Below are 19,991 nucleotides of genomic sequence, written 5' to 3'. Positions count from 1 at the left end.
GTGTGACATCAATCCCGATTCGACTTTCGACCTCCAAGGTAAACGGAATGCAGCATACGTTTTTGGTGTGTACTTGATCCATAAAGTGAACATGAATAAAACCTCTCTAGATCCCAAAAAGTCACTAACATAGGAGCATTAACAGCCATTAATTAGTAAGCCATCTGTATGTTATCTGTAACCCACAATAAATGAGGCCTACTGTGCATCTAACATACTACACATTTAGTGTGTATGTAACGTATCTAACGTATTACACTTCTGATACAATGCAAAGGCACTATTTTCAAAAATTCTAGCTTAGCTACTTAGATTTAGGCCAGATGTTGCTTCTTCCATCCATCAACCTTCCAACCTCTAAGCTGCAACAGGTCCAATCTACCCCAAGCAGCATACACACACTCACAAGATCACACACCATGAGAGGTTTAAAGGCACAGTTTGCATAACTACATGTGTTTAGAGAGATGTACTGGAATTGCATTAGTCTGACTATAAAATGAACATGACATCAAGGCTTGTGATGGATTACTGCACCAAGAGCGCACAGGTGTGAGATGGAAACACTGAAGAAGTTTGAGCGAATAGTAGACAGCCAAAAAACGTCACTTCAGCAATTATTTAATGAGAAGAGATTGGTGTTTCTGTACACACATCACATTAAACACTCATACCGCGTGGTATCCAGAGCAGATGAATCATTGACACAGTCAAGCCTATGTCTATGTCACACCACACACACAATCACACACTCACACGTCTCTAACTCTCTGTTTTCACGCCCTACTCTTCACTCCCAAGTCACCCACATCTCTTAAGTGTGCAGCGTGTGCATATTCACATCCATCAAACACTCCGGACACAAGAAGTTCCCAGAATCTGCTCAGGGACCGGGAAGGAGTTGGATCCTTAACTGTGCTGCCAGGGGCAAGTGAACTCCAGAAAACCAAGCCAGAAATTATAATGTCAATAATAATTGCTGGGTATTATGGTCCTGATTTTGCATTTTTATGTTCTGGAACGTCTATCACGGGGTGGGGGGGGGGGGGGGGCGGGGCAGAGGGTCATGTCCCACACTAGCACATCTGGTTCTTCACCATCCATCTCCAGCCTTGTCTGCCAAATCGAACCCTGACAGGGGCTTTTGCTTATACTTACGCACTCCCTCCTACCCTTCTCACACAGTAACACTACCTGCTCCCCCTCCCCCTGATAATTCATTGGCCCTCTCTACCATCTAGCCCCACCCCCTTCACCATCCCATCTGCCACACCATTGGGCTGGCGATCGGGGAAGGTGCCCGGCTCCTGCTCCGGCTCCTGCTCTGGTGCCAAGGTGGACTGCTTTGGTGGCCCTTTCAGCCTGATCTTGAGTAGCAACTTGGCCTCCACTTCAGCGTTCTTTGCAGCTTCTTCTTCAGCAGCCTGTCTCTCTTCGTCCAACTGCTGTTCCCTTGCATCCCTGAGATCACGTGCCCCCGCTCCCACTAGCACCACCCCGTCACGCACTTTAGGGGGGACCTTAACAGGATTTAGGTCATAGGAGAACAGATGCAGGCCAGGCAGGTGGTCTAGATCAGGCAAGGAAGGGATCTGATTGTGGTCCAAGTCCAGGGTCTCCAAGTACTCCATGCGCATCAGCACTTTCGGGAACTTGGTGAAGCGGTTGCTATAGAGCCAGAGGCCCCGTAGCTGTTCCATGCGGCACAGACTATTGGGCAGATCCCTTATCATATTGTCTCCCAGCTGCAGTGAGCTAAGGTTGGGCAATTTCATGAGGAGCCCGGGGAAATGCTGGAAGTAGTTACCGTCCAACCAGAGGCAGCGCAGGTTCTCCAGGTTGACCATCTCCACAGGCACAGTTAGGAGCTTGTTGTTGCTCATGTAGAGGTGGGTGAGGTTGACCAGCTCGCACACAACTAACGGTATATCGTCAAACTTGTTCTGGTCGAGACCCAGCACACGCAGCTTTTCCAGCTGGGCAAAGGCGTTTGGTAGCTTCTGCAAACGGTTGTTAGAGAGGAACAGCTTCTCCAGATGTTTCAGTGAGCAGATGCGGGTCGGCAGGTTGCTTAGGCCTAGGAAGGTCAGGCCTAGCAGTGATTCCCCAGATTCAACACTATCCTCCACCAGTGGTGGCAGTTCCTGGTCATAATACGGCTCATCCTCCTCTTTTTTCTTCTGCTCTGCCCCCTCCTCACCCTCCTCTGCCACCCCACCACCATCTCCCCCTTCCGCGGCCTCCTTCTTAGACGAGTTGCCCATGTCCTCTCCCTGCGTCCTTCCTCCCCTCCCCCGTCAGCACTGGGACACAATCAGACGGCAGGACGGCGCTGGGGCTCTGCTGCCCTTCACTGCAGCCACGCTCAGCTGGTGGGGTAACCCGGCCACAAAGCAGGTGCCCGCCGGGGGCATGGTGGCTGCAGCACTCAGGACGTTCACATTTTCAGGCCCCTCATTACTATACACAGGAAAAACCTCAGGGACAATTTCAGCTCACGTTTTCTGCACGACTTTAACTGTGATGTAGTTCACGGTCAGCTCTATGCTGGTTTTTCTTCTATCTCCAATGAACATGCACCTACCGAGGTACATATAACGTCAGCAAGAACATTTATAATAATATGATCAAATCGTCTTCCTCACACACCCAATATATTCACCAATTCCCCTTGTCCTCCACCAAGCGGGGGCTGGCGGATTGTAGGGAGTTTGTTTTTAAAGCGCGGCAGGTCCGAGATTTGCCTTCATCTACTTCAAGTCCTCCATGTAGCGCCAGCAGCCCGTCCCGGTGTTTTACTTTATATTCCAGTTCTTGCTTCTTACAGGCTATTTCTGCAAACTTATCTTAAGATATTTCAGCTTCGGTGCCGCTTTATAATTTCCAGAAGAGCTTGTCAGACGTCTAACCGGACTGCCCGAAACTCACCAAAAGAAATCCGCGGCTCACGCCCCCCGCCGTGCAGCTTTCAGCCCCCCTGTGCGACCTGACAGACGGCAAACAGTTCAGCCAAAAGTCCGCGACTTCCAGTCCGCTTCTGCCGTAAATGCGCTGAAATAGCTCTGCGCATAACGATTTCTACCCGCAATCTTTAATTATGTCTTGATTTTGCTTGCTTTTTTATTTTCCCGTTTTATGGTTTGACATATAGCGCCAGTCGGGACCGCAGCAGATGCCGAAGGACAGTCCCATCCCAGTCGGACTCCCCGTACCGCTCTGTTTCACTTTCCGCCGACCTCTCGCTTTTTGGGTTTGCGTAAAGCGTCGCTTAGGACAGGCTCCCCCCTAGCAACTGGAGCAGGGAAACAGGAGTCAGTGCGATCACATGGCAGAGGAAGAGACCGGTAGAGGCGAGCAATTGGGGATAACAGACAGGGGATATGTTGTATGTGCTAGTAGAGAACATTCAGTTTCCATAAAATGTCAAAAACTGCCCGCGTTTTTACAGCATCCTGTGTTTATTTGGTCGAGAATAGTTTACTGTTTTAATCAAACAGTATTAGTTATGATTGCCTGGATCGTTAAAACACCATTCACAGCTATGAAAAAAACAATATTTAGTTTAATTAATTTTTTTTAACTTTTATTAACAGCATTACATTGCTGTTGCTCTAAGTAGACTTGATCAATAAAGCTTTATGGGTAAAGTCTGCTGTTGTTCTTAACCTGCTGTTCTAAACCTGTCTTATTCTAGCTGATGTTGCCCTCTGGTGAGACTCCATTCTCAGTACACAAAAATTAAAGTGTTTACACTGCCGTGACAAAGGAGACACACGTGGCATACTGCGGCTCCCACGCTAGGGGCGCTATCTGCACTGTCATGAATGGCAAACATTGTCAGGTTTGGGGGATGGGTTTGAGTGATATGTATCCTGTAAAGTCTGGCATGAAGTCGCAAATCTATAAAGAACAGGCAACAGCTGGGAGGTAACGACTGGGAGATATGGCTAAATTCACAGATGAGAGCTGAACTCCGGGAAGAGTTAAAGATTACACGCCTTCTGTAACACCCCAAACACACCGAATGCACATTTGAGGACTTTCGGTTGTCACACAGATGCATGCATGTGTGTCCACACACACACACACACACACACACACACACATACAGAAAGCAAGAGAGTCCTGTAATCACATCGTTCTGAGGACCGCTCATTCATTTTTATGGCAAAAATGCTAACAATGACACCCTTAGCCCCCACCCAGCCCTAACCATAGCCATAAGTAACCAAGCAAAATGCACAGGTTTTTGTATTTTTAGCTTTTTGATTGGAGTCACGGATTTTTATAAAACTGATTTTCCTGGTCCCCATAAGGTAAAAAAAAGGGCATTCATCACCTTGTGGGGACATTTAGTTCCCACAACGTAAGGTATATCTGGATCACCCACCCACACACACACGTACATATATGTATGCAGAGTCACATTCTAAACTGATTCCAAATTGTCCTTTTGTGACTTTGCCTTCATGAATGCCTCAATCCCTTTGGTTTTAAATAAATATATTAAGTTCTCTAAATAAGTGCCTCTTCAGTAATTGCCGCCCAAGGCAGCTGCCTTTGTCACCTCTGGGATCGACTGGCCCAGCTCAAAATCATTTGTACTTATACCCATTTTAGCAGTTTAATAAAGCTCTACGAATCACACATATCACTAACTCAAAAAAAAAAATAGCTTGAAGATCCACACAGGCCACTGACACTACAAACCAATCCTAAGATTTATACAGATCACTAGTTCCATGTTTAAAATCCCTGAAATATCCCTAACAACACTGCTCAACCAATGACAAAGAACAGCAAAGACTTTGATTTTCTCTTTCTCTGGTATACCCTAATTCTACTCTCCATTCATTTTTCTCAAAAGTTCATCATGATTCTGTTCTTTACTTCCTGTGGGAAGTACAGGACAGGTACATTTTCAGAAGCAACCAGAAGGGGGAGCACTCAGCCTTGCACTAGTCACTAATTACTGAACATCACCCTTGAGCCACGCCCCTTTTTGTAATTAATTCATTTTGACATGAAAACACAAAATTAATTTTCTTCAGTGATGTGAGGCATCAGGGAGATTGAATTTAAATTTACATTTTATGCTTGCTTTGTGTAATTTATAGTTTAAAATGCGTGCCAAAAATGGAACACATCTACACCACCAATAATAATGTTCATTAACAAAATACCAACAGACAGTGTGGCTGTATTCATAGAAGAAGATAAAATAATTCAAAGTGATAAGTCTCAGTTTTAATCTGTGTGGGAAACGGGAAAGTGATTTGGTTTCAAATCATTCTCTAAAATCAGCTGTTAAAATCAGCTCCAATCTGTCATCAGAATCACTTCCACTGTGTGGTTTTTGGTGGCAGGTGCCATTGGACACTGTCAGCACTGATCGTAGACTCCTATAGGTGCAGTGGCTGCTGACATCCTGTAGATACTGATGTCTTCAGCCTTTTGGCTCATGGAAGGATGTGGGTGCAACTATAAACAGTGTAGACCCCCCCTATTCAAATCTGGCCCTCGATTCCAAATCCAGGCCTTGTTTTCAAGTCTCCCAGGTAGTTAGCTTAATAATTTCCGGCTCTAATTGGCCAGAGGCTTCACAACTGGCTCTCAGTTAAAGGAAAGCTGGAAAACCAGCAGTGCTCGGCCCTTGAGGACCGTGATTTGAACAGCCCTGGTGTAGACAGAATGGGAAAGTGCAGGCTGGCGTGAGTCTAAAGAGATTCAGCAGCACATGAAGGAAGGCCAGAGGAGAGGTAACTGGACACTGGTTCAGAAGTGAAGGGCCAAGCGAATTGTTTGTGAGTAGTAAAGAACAATTCTGTGTTCTGATGACTATGGTTACGTGGTGCAAAAGGGTGGGCTGTCTGTGGAGGGTGACACCCCCTGTCCCAGCTTCCTCAGAGGCAGAAGTGGCTGCAGCCTCAGCACATTTGGAGGAAGCGGGGAAGTGGGCAGGAATGCGAAGGAGCTTCAGGTGACAGTGTGACACACATGCAGAGATCTGCACGAACCATTGATACCATCAAGCCTATGTCTATGTTACACCACACACAGACACTTGCACATCTCTGGCATTCCCGGCCTTCGCTCCCAACTCTCCCACATCTCTAAATGTGTGCAACATGCGCATATTCACATCTAAGCTAAATAAATGGCGGTCAAACCCTCCAGATATAAGAAATGTGGTTCCCAGCATCTGCTCAGGGCCCAGGAAGGAGTTGCATCCTTAGCTGTGCTTCCCGGTGATAATGACCATCACCATGTCCATGTCCAAGTGACAACTGAACTCCAGAAAACCAAACCAAAAATAATAATGTCAATAATGATAAACAAATAGCTTTGCTTGGCATTATGTTTTGTCCTGATTTTGTATTTTGATGCTATGGGCCTTTTATCATCCCCAGAGGTTGGGGGGGTGCATTTAAGTCCCTCACTAGTCTCTGGTTCCTTGAGCAAAGGAGACTAAGGGGGGACATGATCCAGGTATATAAGATTCTAACGGGTCTGGATGCTGTTCAGCCAAATGGCTATTTCAATATTAGTTTAAATACTAGAACTCGTGGCCATAAGTGGAAATTAGCGGGAGAACATTTTAAAACAAATTTGAGGAAGCACTTCTTTACACAGCGTGTAGTTAGAGTATGGAATAGTCTTCCTGCTAGTATAGTGCAAGCTAAAACCCTGGGTTCCTTTAAATCAGAGCTAGATAAGATTTTAACAACTCTGAGCTATTAGTTAAGTTCTCCCCAAATGAGCTCGATGGGCCGAATGGCCTCCTCTCGTTTGTAAATTTCTTATGTTCCTCACCTTCCTTCTCCAGCCTTGTTTGCCAAGTCGAACCCCAATTCGCTAACAGCTCTTGCTCATGCTTATTCCCTGCCACCCTCATCATATAGTAACTCCTCCTGCTCCCCCTCCCCCTGATAATCCATTGGCCCTTCTCCTCCATCTAGCCTCACCCCCTCCACCATCCTATCAGCTACGCCATTGTTCCGCCGGTCAGAGGAGGAGTTTTTCAGGATTCCATGTATGACCGGCTCCTGCTGCGGCTCCGGCTCCGGCTCCTGCTCCAGCTCCTGCTCCGGCTCCTGCTCCTTGCTGGATGGCACCGGCAGCCCCTTGAGCCTTATCTTGAGGAACATCTTGGCCTCTATTTCGGCCTGTTTCATGGCTTCCACTGCAGCAGTCTCTTTCTCTGCTTTCATCTTCTTTTTCTTTGCATCCCTGAGATCACGTGCCCCCGCTCCCACTAGCACCACCCCCTCACGCACTTTAGGGGGGACCTTGATAGGATTTTGATCGTAGGAGAACAGGTGCAGGGCAGGCAGGTGGTCTAGGTCGGGCAAGGAGGACATCTTATTATGGTCCATGTCCAGTGATTCCAGGTTCTCCATGTGCATCAGCACTTTCGGGAACTTGGTGAAGCGGTTGCCATAGAGCCAGAGGCCCCGTAGCTTTTCCATGCGGCACAGACTATTGGGCAGATCCCTTATCATATTGTCTCCCAGCTGCAGTGAGCTAAGGTTGGGCAATTTCAAGAGGAGCCGGGGGAAATGCAGGAAGAAGTTACCGTCCAACCAGAGGCAGCGCAGGTTCTTCAGGTTAACCATCTCCACAGGCAAAGTCATGAGCTTGTTGTTGCTCAGGTAGAGGTGGGTGAGGTTGACCAGCTCACACACGACCACTGGCATATCATCCATTTTGTTCTGATCGAGCGCCAGCAGGCGTAATCCTTGCAGCTGGGCCAGGCTCTTCGGCAAAGTCTGCAGCCGGTTATTACATAGGAACAGCTTCTCCAGGAATGTTAACGAGCAGATGCGAGTCGGCAGGTTGGTCATTTTAATGTAGCTCAGGTCCAGGAATGGTTCCTCAGATTCAATACAATCCTCCGTCCGTGGCGGCAGTTCCAGGTCCCAGTCTGGCTCATCATCATCTTTCTTCTTCACCACTACCTCCTCCTCTGCCTCCTCCTCTACCGCCTCCTCACCCGCTCCTCTCATCTCCTCCTCCACCTCATCACCCTCTCCCCCTTCCGCGGCCTCCTTCTTAGACGAGTTGCCCATGTCCTCTCCCTGCGTCCTTCCTCCTCTCCCCTGTCAGCACTGGGACACAATCAGACGGCAGGACGGCGCTGGGGCTCTGCTGCCCTTCACAGCAGCCACACTCAGCTGGTGGGGTAACCCGGCCACAAAGCAGGAGCCCACCAGGGGCATGGTGGCTGCAGCACTCAGGACGTTCACATTTTCAGGCCCCTCATTACTATACACACAAAAAACCTCAAGGACAATTCCAGCTCACGTTTTCTGCACGACTTTAACTGTGATGTAGTTCACGGTCAGCTCTATGCTGGTTTTTCTTCTGTCTCCAATGAACATGCACCTATCCAGGTACATTTAATATCGGCAAGAACAATAATAATAATATGATCAAATCGTCTTCCTCACAAGCCCAATATATCCGCAAGCTCTCTTTGTCCTTCACCAAACGGGGGCTGGCGGATGGGACGCGGTTAATCTTTAAAGCGCGGCAGGTCCGGGATTTGCTTTCATGCCGCCTATTTTAACTCTTTTTTGTTGCTCCGCCAGCCGGTGCCGGTGTTTTACTTTATATCCCAATTCTTGATTCGTTGTGGCTACTTTTGCAAACTTAAGATACTTCAATTTCAGCGCCGCTTTATAATTTCCAGGACATGTCAGACGTCTAACTGGACTGCCCGAAACTCACCAACCGAAATCCGCGGCTCACGCCCCCCGAGGTGCAGCTTTCAGCCCCCCTGTGCCACCTGGCAGACGGCGTTTTCCAATCCGCTTCTGCCGTAAATGTGCTGGAAAAGTCTCGGTGGAAAAACGACTTCTACCCGCAATCTTTAAATTAAATGTTTTGTTTTTGCCTGCTTTTTCTCATTTTCTCGTTTTATGGTTTGACACATAGCGCCAGTCAAGACCACAGCAGATGCCGGAGGACAGTCCCGTCCCAGTCGGACTCCCCGTACCGCTCTGTTTCACTTTCCGCCGACCTCTCGCTTTTTGGGTTTGCGTAAAGCGTCGCTTAGGACAGGCTCCCCCCTAGCAACCGGAGCAGGGAAACAGGAGTCAGTGCGATCACATGGCAGAGGAAGAGACCGGTAGAGGCGAGCAACTGGGGATAACAGACAGGGGATATGTTGTATGTGCTAGCAAAGAACATTCAGTTTCATTAAAATGCCTACAACCAGATATGGGGAAAAATACATCAAAATGTATTTTGATACAAAATTGTATTGTATGTACAATTGTATTGTATTGTGTGTGTATCAAAATAAACTGTAAAATGCAGCCACCAAGCAAAGTATCAAGATAATTTACAGTATTTTGTATACTGAAAATACAAAAATACATTTGACATACTTCTATTCTATATTAATCTGTTCCTTCACAAACACACTGACTCAAATTGCCAAGCATAAGAGCAATATTTTTTCACTGCTTAATGCGAAACCAAGCGAAACAGTAACTATTCTGTAACTAAACTATAACTAAACAGTAACTATTCTGGGAAAAATTAAGAGACCACTCCATACTACATTTTTGAATCCTGGTTTAATGCTGGTTCTGCTGGTTGAAGGCTATGCTGCGAGGCAGGATGCTTCCAGGCTCAGAGTTACTAAGAATGCAGCACACAAGAATAAGGTGAAGCAGGAGACACTGGGAACAACGAAGCACGAGCCAGGTGTCATCAAAAAGCTATGATTTTCTAATGCCAGAGATGACAGTTAACTTTGCCTGATGAATTGGAGGATGACATCAAGTGACCTTCAAAAGGAATGGGAAACATTAAGTGGGGTAAAGTGCACTGGGTGTAAAGTGCACTGGGTGTAAAGTGCACTGGGAGTAAAGTGCACTGGGAGTAAAGTGCACTGGGAGTAAAGTGCACTGGGAGTAAAGTGCACTGCTAGGACATTTATAACAGGTTCCTAGAAGGGGGAGCTAAGACCCAGAAAGCAAGGAAAAATCCTTTCATTACTGAGAAGCAGGGAAGGGTCAGGCTGCAGTTTGCAGAACAATGTATATTTTACACTGACGCATAATCATACAAAGACGCATAAATTGAAAAATGAGTGAAACTGAAAATTTTGCTGTAGTCTCTTCATTTGGTCCCAGAACAGTATAATCTGTAAGCCTAATAATATCAAAATCAACAAGATTTGTTTTGGTTTTTTTTTGTAATTTAATTGACAAATTTGCTTCATTTTTTGCACCATGATGCAAATAACTCAAAACACCAAAATGTAAGACAACAGAGATCCAGCAGCTGACGCTGCTTTGGATCCCAAAAAATTTAAAATGACAAACAAAATTTGCGCACTTCACTCCACAACATCTTGAAGATGTTAAGCATGAATAGGCCTGAATGGAGCCTGTACATCTCGTAAATCGTGATCAGCTGTTGGATCTATTGACCATTTATTAAAATGTCATGCTGGAACAGAAAAGGACCTTCCCCAGACTATCCCCACAAAATTGGAAGCACAGAATTGTCCAAAATATCTTTGCATGCATGACTGTGCCCCAGTGCACAAAGAAAGATTCATAAGGACACGGTTGTGTGAATTTGGATTGGAAGAACTTTATTGGTCCACACAGAGCCCTGATCTCAACCCCATCGAACAGCTTTGAGAACCAGAATGGAGACTGCGAGCCAGGCCTTCACGTCTAACATCAGGGTTTGACCTCACAAATGCTCTTCTGGATGAACGAGCAAACATTCCCACAAACACACTCCAAAATCTTGTGCAAAGCCTTCCCAGAGACTGGCTGTTATACCTGCCAAGGGGAGGACCAACTCCATATTGTTGCCTATGGATTTAGAATTGGATGTTATTAAAGTACCCATGTGAGTAATGGCCAGGTGTCCCAATATGTCCGTATAATTCATTTTGTATATTTTCAAAATACTTAACATCATACTTAAGTTTGATACAAATTATAAAATAAAATTTTGTATTTAAAATAAAATTAATTTATCAGAAATATTGCCCATCCCTGCCTACAACTGCCCATATTTTTATGATACTGATCCAGAATAGTTCACTTCTTTAATAACACAGTATTAGCTATAATTACCTGCAAGCTTAGAACACTGTTCACAGTTATGACAAGAAACTATATTCTGTTTATTTCTTACTTTTAGACAGAAAGGAATGAAAAATGTTGATGTCTCATTCTACCTGGTGAAACTTCGTTCTCAGTAGAAAGAAAATTAAAAATTCACACAGCCCTGACAAAGGAGACCTATAGGGAGGTTCCATTGTTCCTACGTTGGGGACCTTCTGCATTGTCTTCAACGATATTCATTGTCAGGTTTCAGGGAAGGGTACGTATGATAGGCATCCCGTGAAGTCTAGCATGAAGTGACAATTCTATAAAGGACGGGTAACAGCTGGGAGACAAAGGCTGGGGGTGTGACAGGATTCATAGATGAGAACTGAACGATGGGAAGAGTTAAAGGTTATACTTCTTCTGTAACACCCCAAACACGCCCAACGTACATTTGAGGACTTGTGGCTAGTCACACCGATGTACGCACGCACACACACACACACACACACACACACACACACACACACACATACACGCACACACACTGATTACTTTTGTCCCCTTATTGTCTTGAATAGCCTAATGTCTTCGGTTTAGAAAAAAACATGCAGTTCTCTTACAATGCAGACTCTTTTATGCAAAGTGATGCACATTTTTCGAGAAGGGTCAGATAGTCACTGGAGCAAAGAGCCCAACAGTGAAGTCACTCTGCCCACCATGGGATTTGAACTGGTAACCTTCTGATAACAGGCATAGCAACCTAACCCACAAACACTGCCCCCCAGATTATCAATCATGCGGTCTTCCAGTAAAACAGCAAAAGCATACTCTTACAAGTAGAAAAGAAGCACACAAATAATGTATGCATTTATTCAGGGTAATGTACTTGCCGAGTGGGTAATTGCTTTAATCATTTAATGGACACTGAAATTTGGCCTCAGTCTTATATCTGGTCATTCTCTCTTGCTTCTAAGCCAAATCAGCATTTCTGAAAACAGCCCAAAAAATTCACCTTAAGATAAAACCATGTTAAATATCACAATGGGGATTTATCACAGGAACAATCCAATAACAATGAGAGTATTGTGTGGAAATTCAGCCAAATGACTATTTCAATATTAGTCTAAATACTAGAACTCGTGGCCATAAGTGGAAATTAGCGGGAGAACATTTTAAAACAAATTTGAGGAAGCACTTCTTTACACAGCGTGTAGTCAGAGTATGGAATAGTCTTCCTGCTAGTGTAGTGGAAGCTAAAACCATGGGTTCCTTTAAATCAGAGCTAGATAAGATTTTAACAACTCTGAGCTATTAGCTAAGTTCTCCCCAAACGAGCTTGATGGGCCGAATGGCCTCCTCTCGTTTGTAAATTTCTTATGTTCTTATGTTCTTATTAATATTTTCTTTGTAGCAGGAAAGCTAATTGTAGGTAATTTGTCCCACTGTAGATTGTGATTCCTTCCTCATGCAGGTGGTAGAAGCTTCATATGAATATGAAGGTCATATTCACCCCAGTCTGTTGCACTAAGTTGACTTACTAACTGTATTCTTGTCACACGCTTTTTCTTAACAAAATCATTGATACTTTCTAAAGGCTTATTGAATATCTAAGAATCGCACAGACAACCGACTCAAGCATTACAGCTGTCAGATCCACACAGACTGCCAAGAACCAGTTGTAAGATTCACACAGATCACTGAGTACTAGGGGTGTGACGGTTCAGAACAAACCTCGGTTTAGCGTTCATGGTTCAGTGCAATTTCAGCACAACAGGGAACATTATTTATTATTAAAACTGCAAACACAATTAGGAACTGATGCAAACCAAAGGTAATGCGTCTTTCAAAGTGCCTGAAAAACAAAACCTACGAGATGCTTATCTGCGCATTTTAATTAATAATAATAATAATAATAATAATAACACCACAGCAATCCCATTGAACTAAATCCCGTCTATACATGTACTACGTCTTGTACTTCCCATGTGAAGGCATGAAAAGTACACTTTCAGAAGCAACCAGAAGGGGGAGCACTCACTCGTGCATAAGTCATTAATTAGTGAACATCACCCTTAAGCTACATCCCTTCGCCTAATTTTGACATGAAAACACAAAATAAATTTTCTTCACTGATGTGAGAAATGAAGGAGATTGAATTTAATTTACATTTTACGCTTGCTTTGTGTAATTTACAGTTTGAAATGTGTGGAAAAAATGGCAGAAGTGGCTGCAGCCTCAGCACATTTGGTGGAAGCGGGGAAGTGGGCAGGAATGCAAAGGAGCTTCAGGTGACAGTGTGACACACATGCAGTGATGTGTCCCAAACGTGGAGATTTGGGAACATCAGCTTGAAGAAGACAAATCATCATTATCATCTGATATAGAATTTACATCCAGCTAAATCAATATTTCAATTAAATAAATTCAAATTCCCATGATCTTTCCTATAGCATTCCAATAGACAAACAGAGTGTCATTAGGAATAAAGATATGCACTGAGGTTTGTGCCCATAGCCTCTAGGACAGGCTCCAGGATGCTCCCAATGACCCCGAATTGGACAAGGGGTTACAGAAAATGGATAGATGGATAGATTGGTGGATGGACATGTACTACGGTTGCACAATATTGGAAAGATTCACATTAAGATATTTGAAATTTTGTGATAAATACTGAGTTATTTAAGAAACATAAAAGGAGTGGAAAACATACCAAAATAAACTCTAGCCACCAAATGAGTCTGTCAAGTAAACAAATCAGTGCTGACAAATCACTTGCTTTTCTTCAGTATCATCTCCACGCCTCCTTAAATATTCCTGTACTGCAGAAGATGGATGGGTTTTGGTGACCAGTTCTTGTTCGCTTTTCTCCTCACATATCTTTGTTAATTTCTCAGTGCATCACACTGTCTATGAGTGAGTTCAACAATAAGGACAAAAATGATTATTACTGGCAAAAGCATCGGCAGTAAACTTTAGACTGACTTTAAAAATATACTAGATATTCTTGAAAAGGAATTTAACATTGAAATTGCAAAGCTTTCTAAGTTGTTTCCTCTGACAGGGTAAAAATGTTTTCTTTTTAACAATCTCAGCCCAGCTGACTATCATGGTCCTCGCAACATGATATTAACATTGCACATCGTTCAGGCCTAACATGTACATAATAAATGCTGAAACATTCTTTTGGGCCATAGCAAAGTACTCAAGTCATCCACAGAAATGTAATGCCGTCCTGATAAATGATATATATAAATTTATAAAAAATGTGTAGAGAACAAATGACTTTATGGACATTAAGCAATGTGGTGTTTCATTCATGAATTTAATTCCAACAGAATGATCAACAAACTGCATTTTCTGTTTTTAAAGAAAGTAAGCTATATATATATATATATATATATATATATATATATATACAAGAAACTAATAAAATATAGCTTTACGATTTAATAATGCTACCTAATCTTAATTTGCATAATAATTTAAATTTCAGGGGGTGTTTCAGGGGGTGTTTCAGGAACTGCGATGATTAATACTGCCCTACAAAGGCAAAACTTAGTTACTACGATGACACTGAAACTGGGAAAAAGTTGAACTAAGATATTTTGTCATGAGACTAACCAAAGCCTAAGAGACCCGATTTTGGTCATAACGCAATTTCGATGAAATATGCAATTACAGTGATTTGCTTTTGTATGGCGGAATACTCATAATCTTGTAGCATCCAGAATACATGAATCATCTATGTCACACCCCACACAGAAGCACACACAGTTGCACGTCTCTAGCTCTCAGTTACACGTCCTGTTCTTTGCTCCCATCATACCCAAGTGTCTAAATTGTGCAGCATGTGCACATGTTTACATCCAGGCTGCTCAGTGACCGGCAAGGAGTTGTATCCTTAACTGTGCTGCACAATGCCAGTGACAAGTGAACTCCAGAAAACCAAACCAAAAATAATGTCAATAATGATAAACAAATAGCTATTGTTGGGCATTATGGTTTTTGCTGATTTTATACTTTGATGTTCTGGGCCTTTTATCATCTCCAGGAGGGCAGTGAGGGGGGGGGGGAGGAGATCATGTCCCTCACTAGCACCTCTCTGGTTCCTCACCTTCCTTCGCCAGCCTTGTCTGCCGAGTCAAACCCTGATACACCACTGGGTCTTGCTCGTACTCCATGCCATCCTCATCATACAGTAGCTCCTCCTGCTCCCCATGACATTTCATTGGCCCCGTACCCTCTGCCATCCCATCAGCCACGCCATTGGGCCGCCGGTCAAAGGAGGTGGAGTTTTTCAGGATTCCATGGATGATTGGCTCCTGCTCTTGCTCTGGCCCCATGCTAGATGATATGGTGTTGGACTTCGTGAGCCTCATCTTGAGAAACTTCTTGTTCTCCATCTCAGCATTCTTCTTGGCCTCCGTTTGGGCAGCCATCCTCTGATCATCCTTCTTCTTCTGCCTTTTCTCCAGGTATATATCTGCCCCCCTTCCCACCACCAATGCCTCCTCACGCACAAGCGGGGGATATTTCACCATATTATGGTCGTAGGAGAACAGGCGCAGGGCCGGCATGTGATCTAGTTCGGGCAACTTGGTGAGCCTGTTGTTGTCAAAGTCCAGGATCTCTAAGGCCTCCATGCGCAGTAGCACGTTTGGAAGCTTCGTGAAACGATTGCCATAGAGCCAGAGGCAGCGCAGTGCTGACATGCACCACATATTATTGGGCAGATCCCTTATCATATTGTCCCCCATCTGCAGCACACTCAGGTTGGGCAATTTCACGAGGAGCCGGGGGAAATGCTGGAAGTAGTTACCGTCCAACCAGAGGCAGTGCAGTTTGCGCAGGTTGACCATCTCCACAGGCAAGGTCAAGAGCTTGTTGTTGCTCAGGTAGAGGTGGGTGAGGTTGACCAGCTCGCACACGACCACTGGCAGATCATCCATTCTGTTCTGATCGAGTGCCAGCAGGTGCAGTCCTTGCAGCTGGGCCAGGCTCTTCGGCAAAGTCTGCAGGCGGTTATTACTCAAGTACAGTTTCACCAGGTATGTTAGGGAGCAGATGCGATTCGGCAGGTTGTACATTCTACAGTAGCTCATGTTCAGAATCATTTCTTTAGATTCAATATCATCCTCTACCCGTATAGGCAGTTCCTGGTCCCACTGCGGTTCTTCCTCTTCTTTTGCTGTAATCTCATCCTCCTCTTCCTCATTCTCTTCTACCTGCATCTCGCCCTGTCCGCCCTCCTCTTCCACCTCACCACCCTCTCCCCCTTCCGCGGCCTCCTTTTTAGACGAGTTGCCCATGTCCTCTCCCTGCGTCCTTCCTCCCCTCCCCTGTCAGCACTGGGACACAATCAGACGGCAGGACGGCGCTGGGGCTCTGCTGCCCTTCACTGCAGCCACGCTCAGCTGGTGGGGTAACCCGGCCACAAAGCAGGAGCCCACCGGGGGCATGGTGGCTGCAGCACTCAGGACGTTCACATTTTCAGGCCCCTCATTACTATACACACAAAAAACCTCAAGGACAATTCCAGCTCACGTTTTCTGCACGACTTTAACTGTGGTGTAGTTCACGGTCAGCTCTATGCTGTTTTTTCTTCTGTCTCAAATGAACATGCAACAAACCCAGGTACATATAATGTCGGCAACAACAATTGTAATAATAATATGATCAAATCGACTTTCTCACAAACCCAATACATTCACAAGCCCCCTTTATCCTCCACCAAGCGGGGGCTGATCGATGGGAGGGAGCTTATTTTTAAAGCGCGGCAGGTCCGAGATTTGCTTCCATGAACTTTCTCCCATTTGTTTCGCCGGCAGCCAGTCCCGATGTTTTATGTTATATCCCAATTGTTGCTTCGTACAGGATACTTTTGCAAACTTATCTTAAGATATTTCATCTTCGGCGTCGCTTTGTAATTTCCAGAAAAGCTTGTCAGACGTCTAACCGGACTCACCAAAAGAAATCCGCGGCTCACGCCCCCCGCCGTGCAGCTTTCAGCCCCCTCAGTGTGACTTGGCAGAAGGCAAAGTGAAACTGTTCAAAAAGTCTTCCAGTCCGCTTCTCCTGTAAATATGTTCAAAAAGCTCCGTGCAAAGCGATTTCTGCTCCTTGTCTTTAATTATTATTTCTTGTTTTTGCGTTTTAATATTTTACCCCCACTTATGGTTTGACATATAACGCCAGGTGACGGAGGACGGTCTCGGTCCCGTCCCAGTCGGGCTCCCGTCCGCTCTGTCGCACTTTCTGCCGACCTCTCTGTATTTTTTTGGAGTTTGCCTAAAGCGTTGCTTAGGACAGGCTCCCTCCTAGCAACCGGAGCAGGGAAACAGGAATCACTGCTATCACATGGCAGAGGAGAGCTACTGAGGATGACAGAAAGGGGATAGGTTGTATGTAGAGTTGCCACCCATTCCCAGTTAAAAAGGCATCTTATTTTTATTTGCTCCATAATAGTTTACTGCTTTACTCAAATGACTTTATTTATGATTGCATGTATAGTTAAAGCACTGTTCACAAAAAAAAACTATTTTGCTAAATTTATTTATTACTTTTTAGAATAATGCTCCATTGCTGTTGTTTGAAACAGAAAGCATCCTGTCTCATATCTTCTTCCTGATAGGTATCTGATAGGTATCTCAGTACACCCTGTCCTGACAAAGGAGACATCCATGCAGATACTGAGGTTCCCACCAGTCGGATGGACATGCATGTTCTTATCCCATTACCAAGTACAGCAATTTTACTGGGAACAAGTTCTGGTGAGATCTGAGCTCTGGTCTTCCACTTCACAATCTGCAATCCTGACCACATCAGCAAGGTCAAGGGTCCTTAACGAGGCTCCTGCAATCAGTTCGATATGCCACTTTATTTACTACAGTATCTGCTGTGCCTCTCTGTCATCAAAAGATCTTTAAACAAGTCCTGAGTCACCTCTGTGAAAAACCACACACGGCTCAGATCAGTTACTGAATCAGCACGGTTATCACTATAAGAGTAATAAAGATGTAGTATGACGAGCAGTTCCACAGCAGCTGAACGAACTAAAATCAGGGATGTAATTCAAATGGAGGATGGAGGATAAAATCAGCCAGGTTATGTTCACTAGCTTCTCCATAACCTGGTTGTTGCGAATGACACATTGCTCATCCAGTGCATCTCTGATTATTCCACACAGTCAATGGAACATGCATTATCTAATTTATTGCTTCACCTTCCTAACAGGAATAGAGACATTATGCTCAAAAAAAGACTGATTAAAAAACTGGAATTCTGATCTCTAAAATGCTTATTAAATATCTGTCTGATGTCATTTATGACGAAAGTTTTTGCAGAGCCCTAGGCTTCACTGCTGGCGCCAAACCCATCACCCTTGCTGTCCCCCTGCACCCCCACCATCGGCATCCGAGACAAAGTGAAATTGTCTTGCTAAGTCGACACCATGTCGCCTAATGGGGTTGCCTGGCACTGAATATAATACATCCAAAGCAGGTCATCTCTACCAGAAGGAACATTGTTCATGCTTGGAAACACGAGCAGGAGTTTCAGCGATGCTTTCTGCGTCGTCCTGAATGACAGTCATTGTCAGGTTTGAGTGACATGTCAAGTCTAGCATGAAGTCACAAATCTATAAAGGTCCTGGAACAGCTGGGAGACAAAGGCTGGGGGTGTGACAGAATTCATAGATGAGAACTGAACGATGGGAAGAGTTAAAGGTTATACGTCTTCTGTAACACCCCGAACACGCCCAACGTACATTTGAGGACTTGTGGCTTGTCACATGAATGTATGCGTGCACAAACAAACACAAACACAAACACACACACAATCACAGACACACACACACACACACGTATCACAACACAGCACACATACACATATAGTCCCGTTCAAGAATTATTATGTGAAGCAGCATAACTCTTCAAGAAAGTAGTATTTTTGCAGCATTTTGTGTGAAACTATTGCATAGTACAGCTAAGATAATTTGCTTTACCTTTGTCACGGTGCTGTATTCTCAGTAATTGTCTGTCTGCTTTCATGGTTAATTTACATGATGTCATCATATTGTTGCCCTGCAAACTGACACGACACATTGTGCCCTGTAATCTTTAACAAACCTTTCCATGACACAATCAACCCATGCATTCATGAATTTACGGCTCATTCATCTATATTAACAGTACACTTTTGCTTCCAACTCACCTTTAAAATTCCCGTGTAATTTATGCATTTATATAGTTTAATGCACTTACCTATAATTGCTTTAAATCATCTCATGGACATTGAAATATGGCTTCAGGTTTATATCTGCCCATTTTGGTTGGCTTTGAATTCAAATTGGCATTTATGAAGACAGCCCATAAAGATCCACCCGAAAATAAGATGATGTTAAATATCATCATGAGTTTGTAGCATGGCAACAGTCCAATCGCAGTGAAAAAGCTGCATTCATGATAAAATGGTTCAAGGTGTTAAGACTGGATTTTAACTCTCTTTACTCTGAGTCAGACGGGAAGTAATTTGGTTTCAAAGCATTCTGCTATGTCATCCCTCTATAATAGTAAAATCAGCTCTGAATTTTTATCAGAATCACTTCCACTGTGTGGTTCTTGGTGGCAGGTGCCATTGGATGCTCAGTCAGCACTGATCATAGACTCCTATAGGTGCAGTGGCTGCTAACATCCTGTAGATACTGTTGCCTTCAGCCTTTTGGTTCATGGAAGGTTCTGGATGCAGCTGTAAGCAGTGGAGACAGAGTGGGAAAGTGCAGGCTGGCGTGAGTCTAAAGAGATTCAGCAGCACATGAAGGAAGGCCAGAGGAGAGGTAACTGGACACTGGTTCAGAAGTGAAGGGCCAAGCGAATTGTTTGTGAGTAGTAAAGAACAATTCTCAGTGTT

At 44.4% G+C, this 19,991-nt stretch overlaps 3 protein-coding genes across 3 annotated transcripts; all 3 read right to left on the bottom strand.

Moving 5' to 3' along the window:
- Positions 1-1,037: 1,037 nt before the first annotated feature.
- On the bottom strand, positions 1,038-3,237 carry LOC111848026 (uncharacterized). The gene has a single exon (XM_072718306.1). It carries the CDS (start codon positions 2,262-2,264, stop codon positions 1,218-1,220), a length of 1,047 nt encoding a protein of 348 aa, XP_072574407.1. The 5' UTR covers positions 2,265-3,237; the 3' UTR covers positions 1,038-1,217.
- A 3,525-nt stretch (positions 3,238-6,762) lies between these two features.
- LOC111847972 (uncharacterized) lies at positions 6,763-8,651 on the bottom strand. The gene has a single exon (XM_023819621.2). The coding sequence runs from the start codon at positions 8,067-8,069 to the stop codon at positions 6,876-6,878; it is 1,194 nt and encodes a 397-aa protein (XP_023675389.2). The 5' UTR covers positions 8,070-8,651; the 3' UTR covers positions 6,763-6,875.
- A 5,901-nt stretch (positions 8,652-14,552) lies between these two features.
- LOC111848024 (uncharacterized) lies at positions 14,553-17,389 on the bottom strand. Its single transcript, XM_023819712.2, has one exon. It carries the CDS (start codon positions 16,391-16,393, stop codon positions 15,176-15,178), a length of 1,218 nt encoding a protein of 405 aa, XP_023675480.2. The 5' UTR covers positions 16,394-17,389; the 3' UTR covers positions 14,553-15,175.
- Between the last annotated feature and the right edge of the window lie 2,602 nt (positions 17,390-19,991).

This window comes from Paramormyrops kingsleyae, chromosome 11, assembly GCF_048594095.1.
Source record: "Paramormyrops kingsleyae isolate MSU_618 chromosome 11, PKINGS_0.4, whole genome shotgun sequence".
Lineage (NCBI taxonomy): Eukaryota > Metazoa > Chordata > Actinopteri > Osteoglossiformes > Mormyridae > Paramormyrops > Paramormyrops kingsleyae.
This window is presented reverse-complemented; position numbering and strand designations above follow the sequence as displayed.

Coding starts and splice junctions, on each gene's coding strand:
- LOC111848024 (XM_023819712.2), bottom strand. CDS start 16,393: ATGGGCAACTCGTCTAAAAAGGAGGCCGCGGAAGGGGGAGAGGGTGGT.
- LOC111847972 (XM_023819621.2), bottom strand. CDS start 8,069: ATGGGCAACTCGTCTAAGAAGGAGGCCGCGGAAGGGGGAGAGGGTGAT.
- LOC111848026 (XM_072718306.1), bottom strand. CDS start 2,264: ATGGGCAACTCGTCTAAGAAGGAGGCCGCGGAAGGGGGAGATGGTGGT.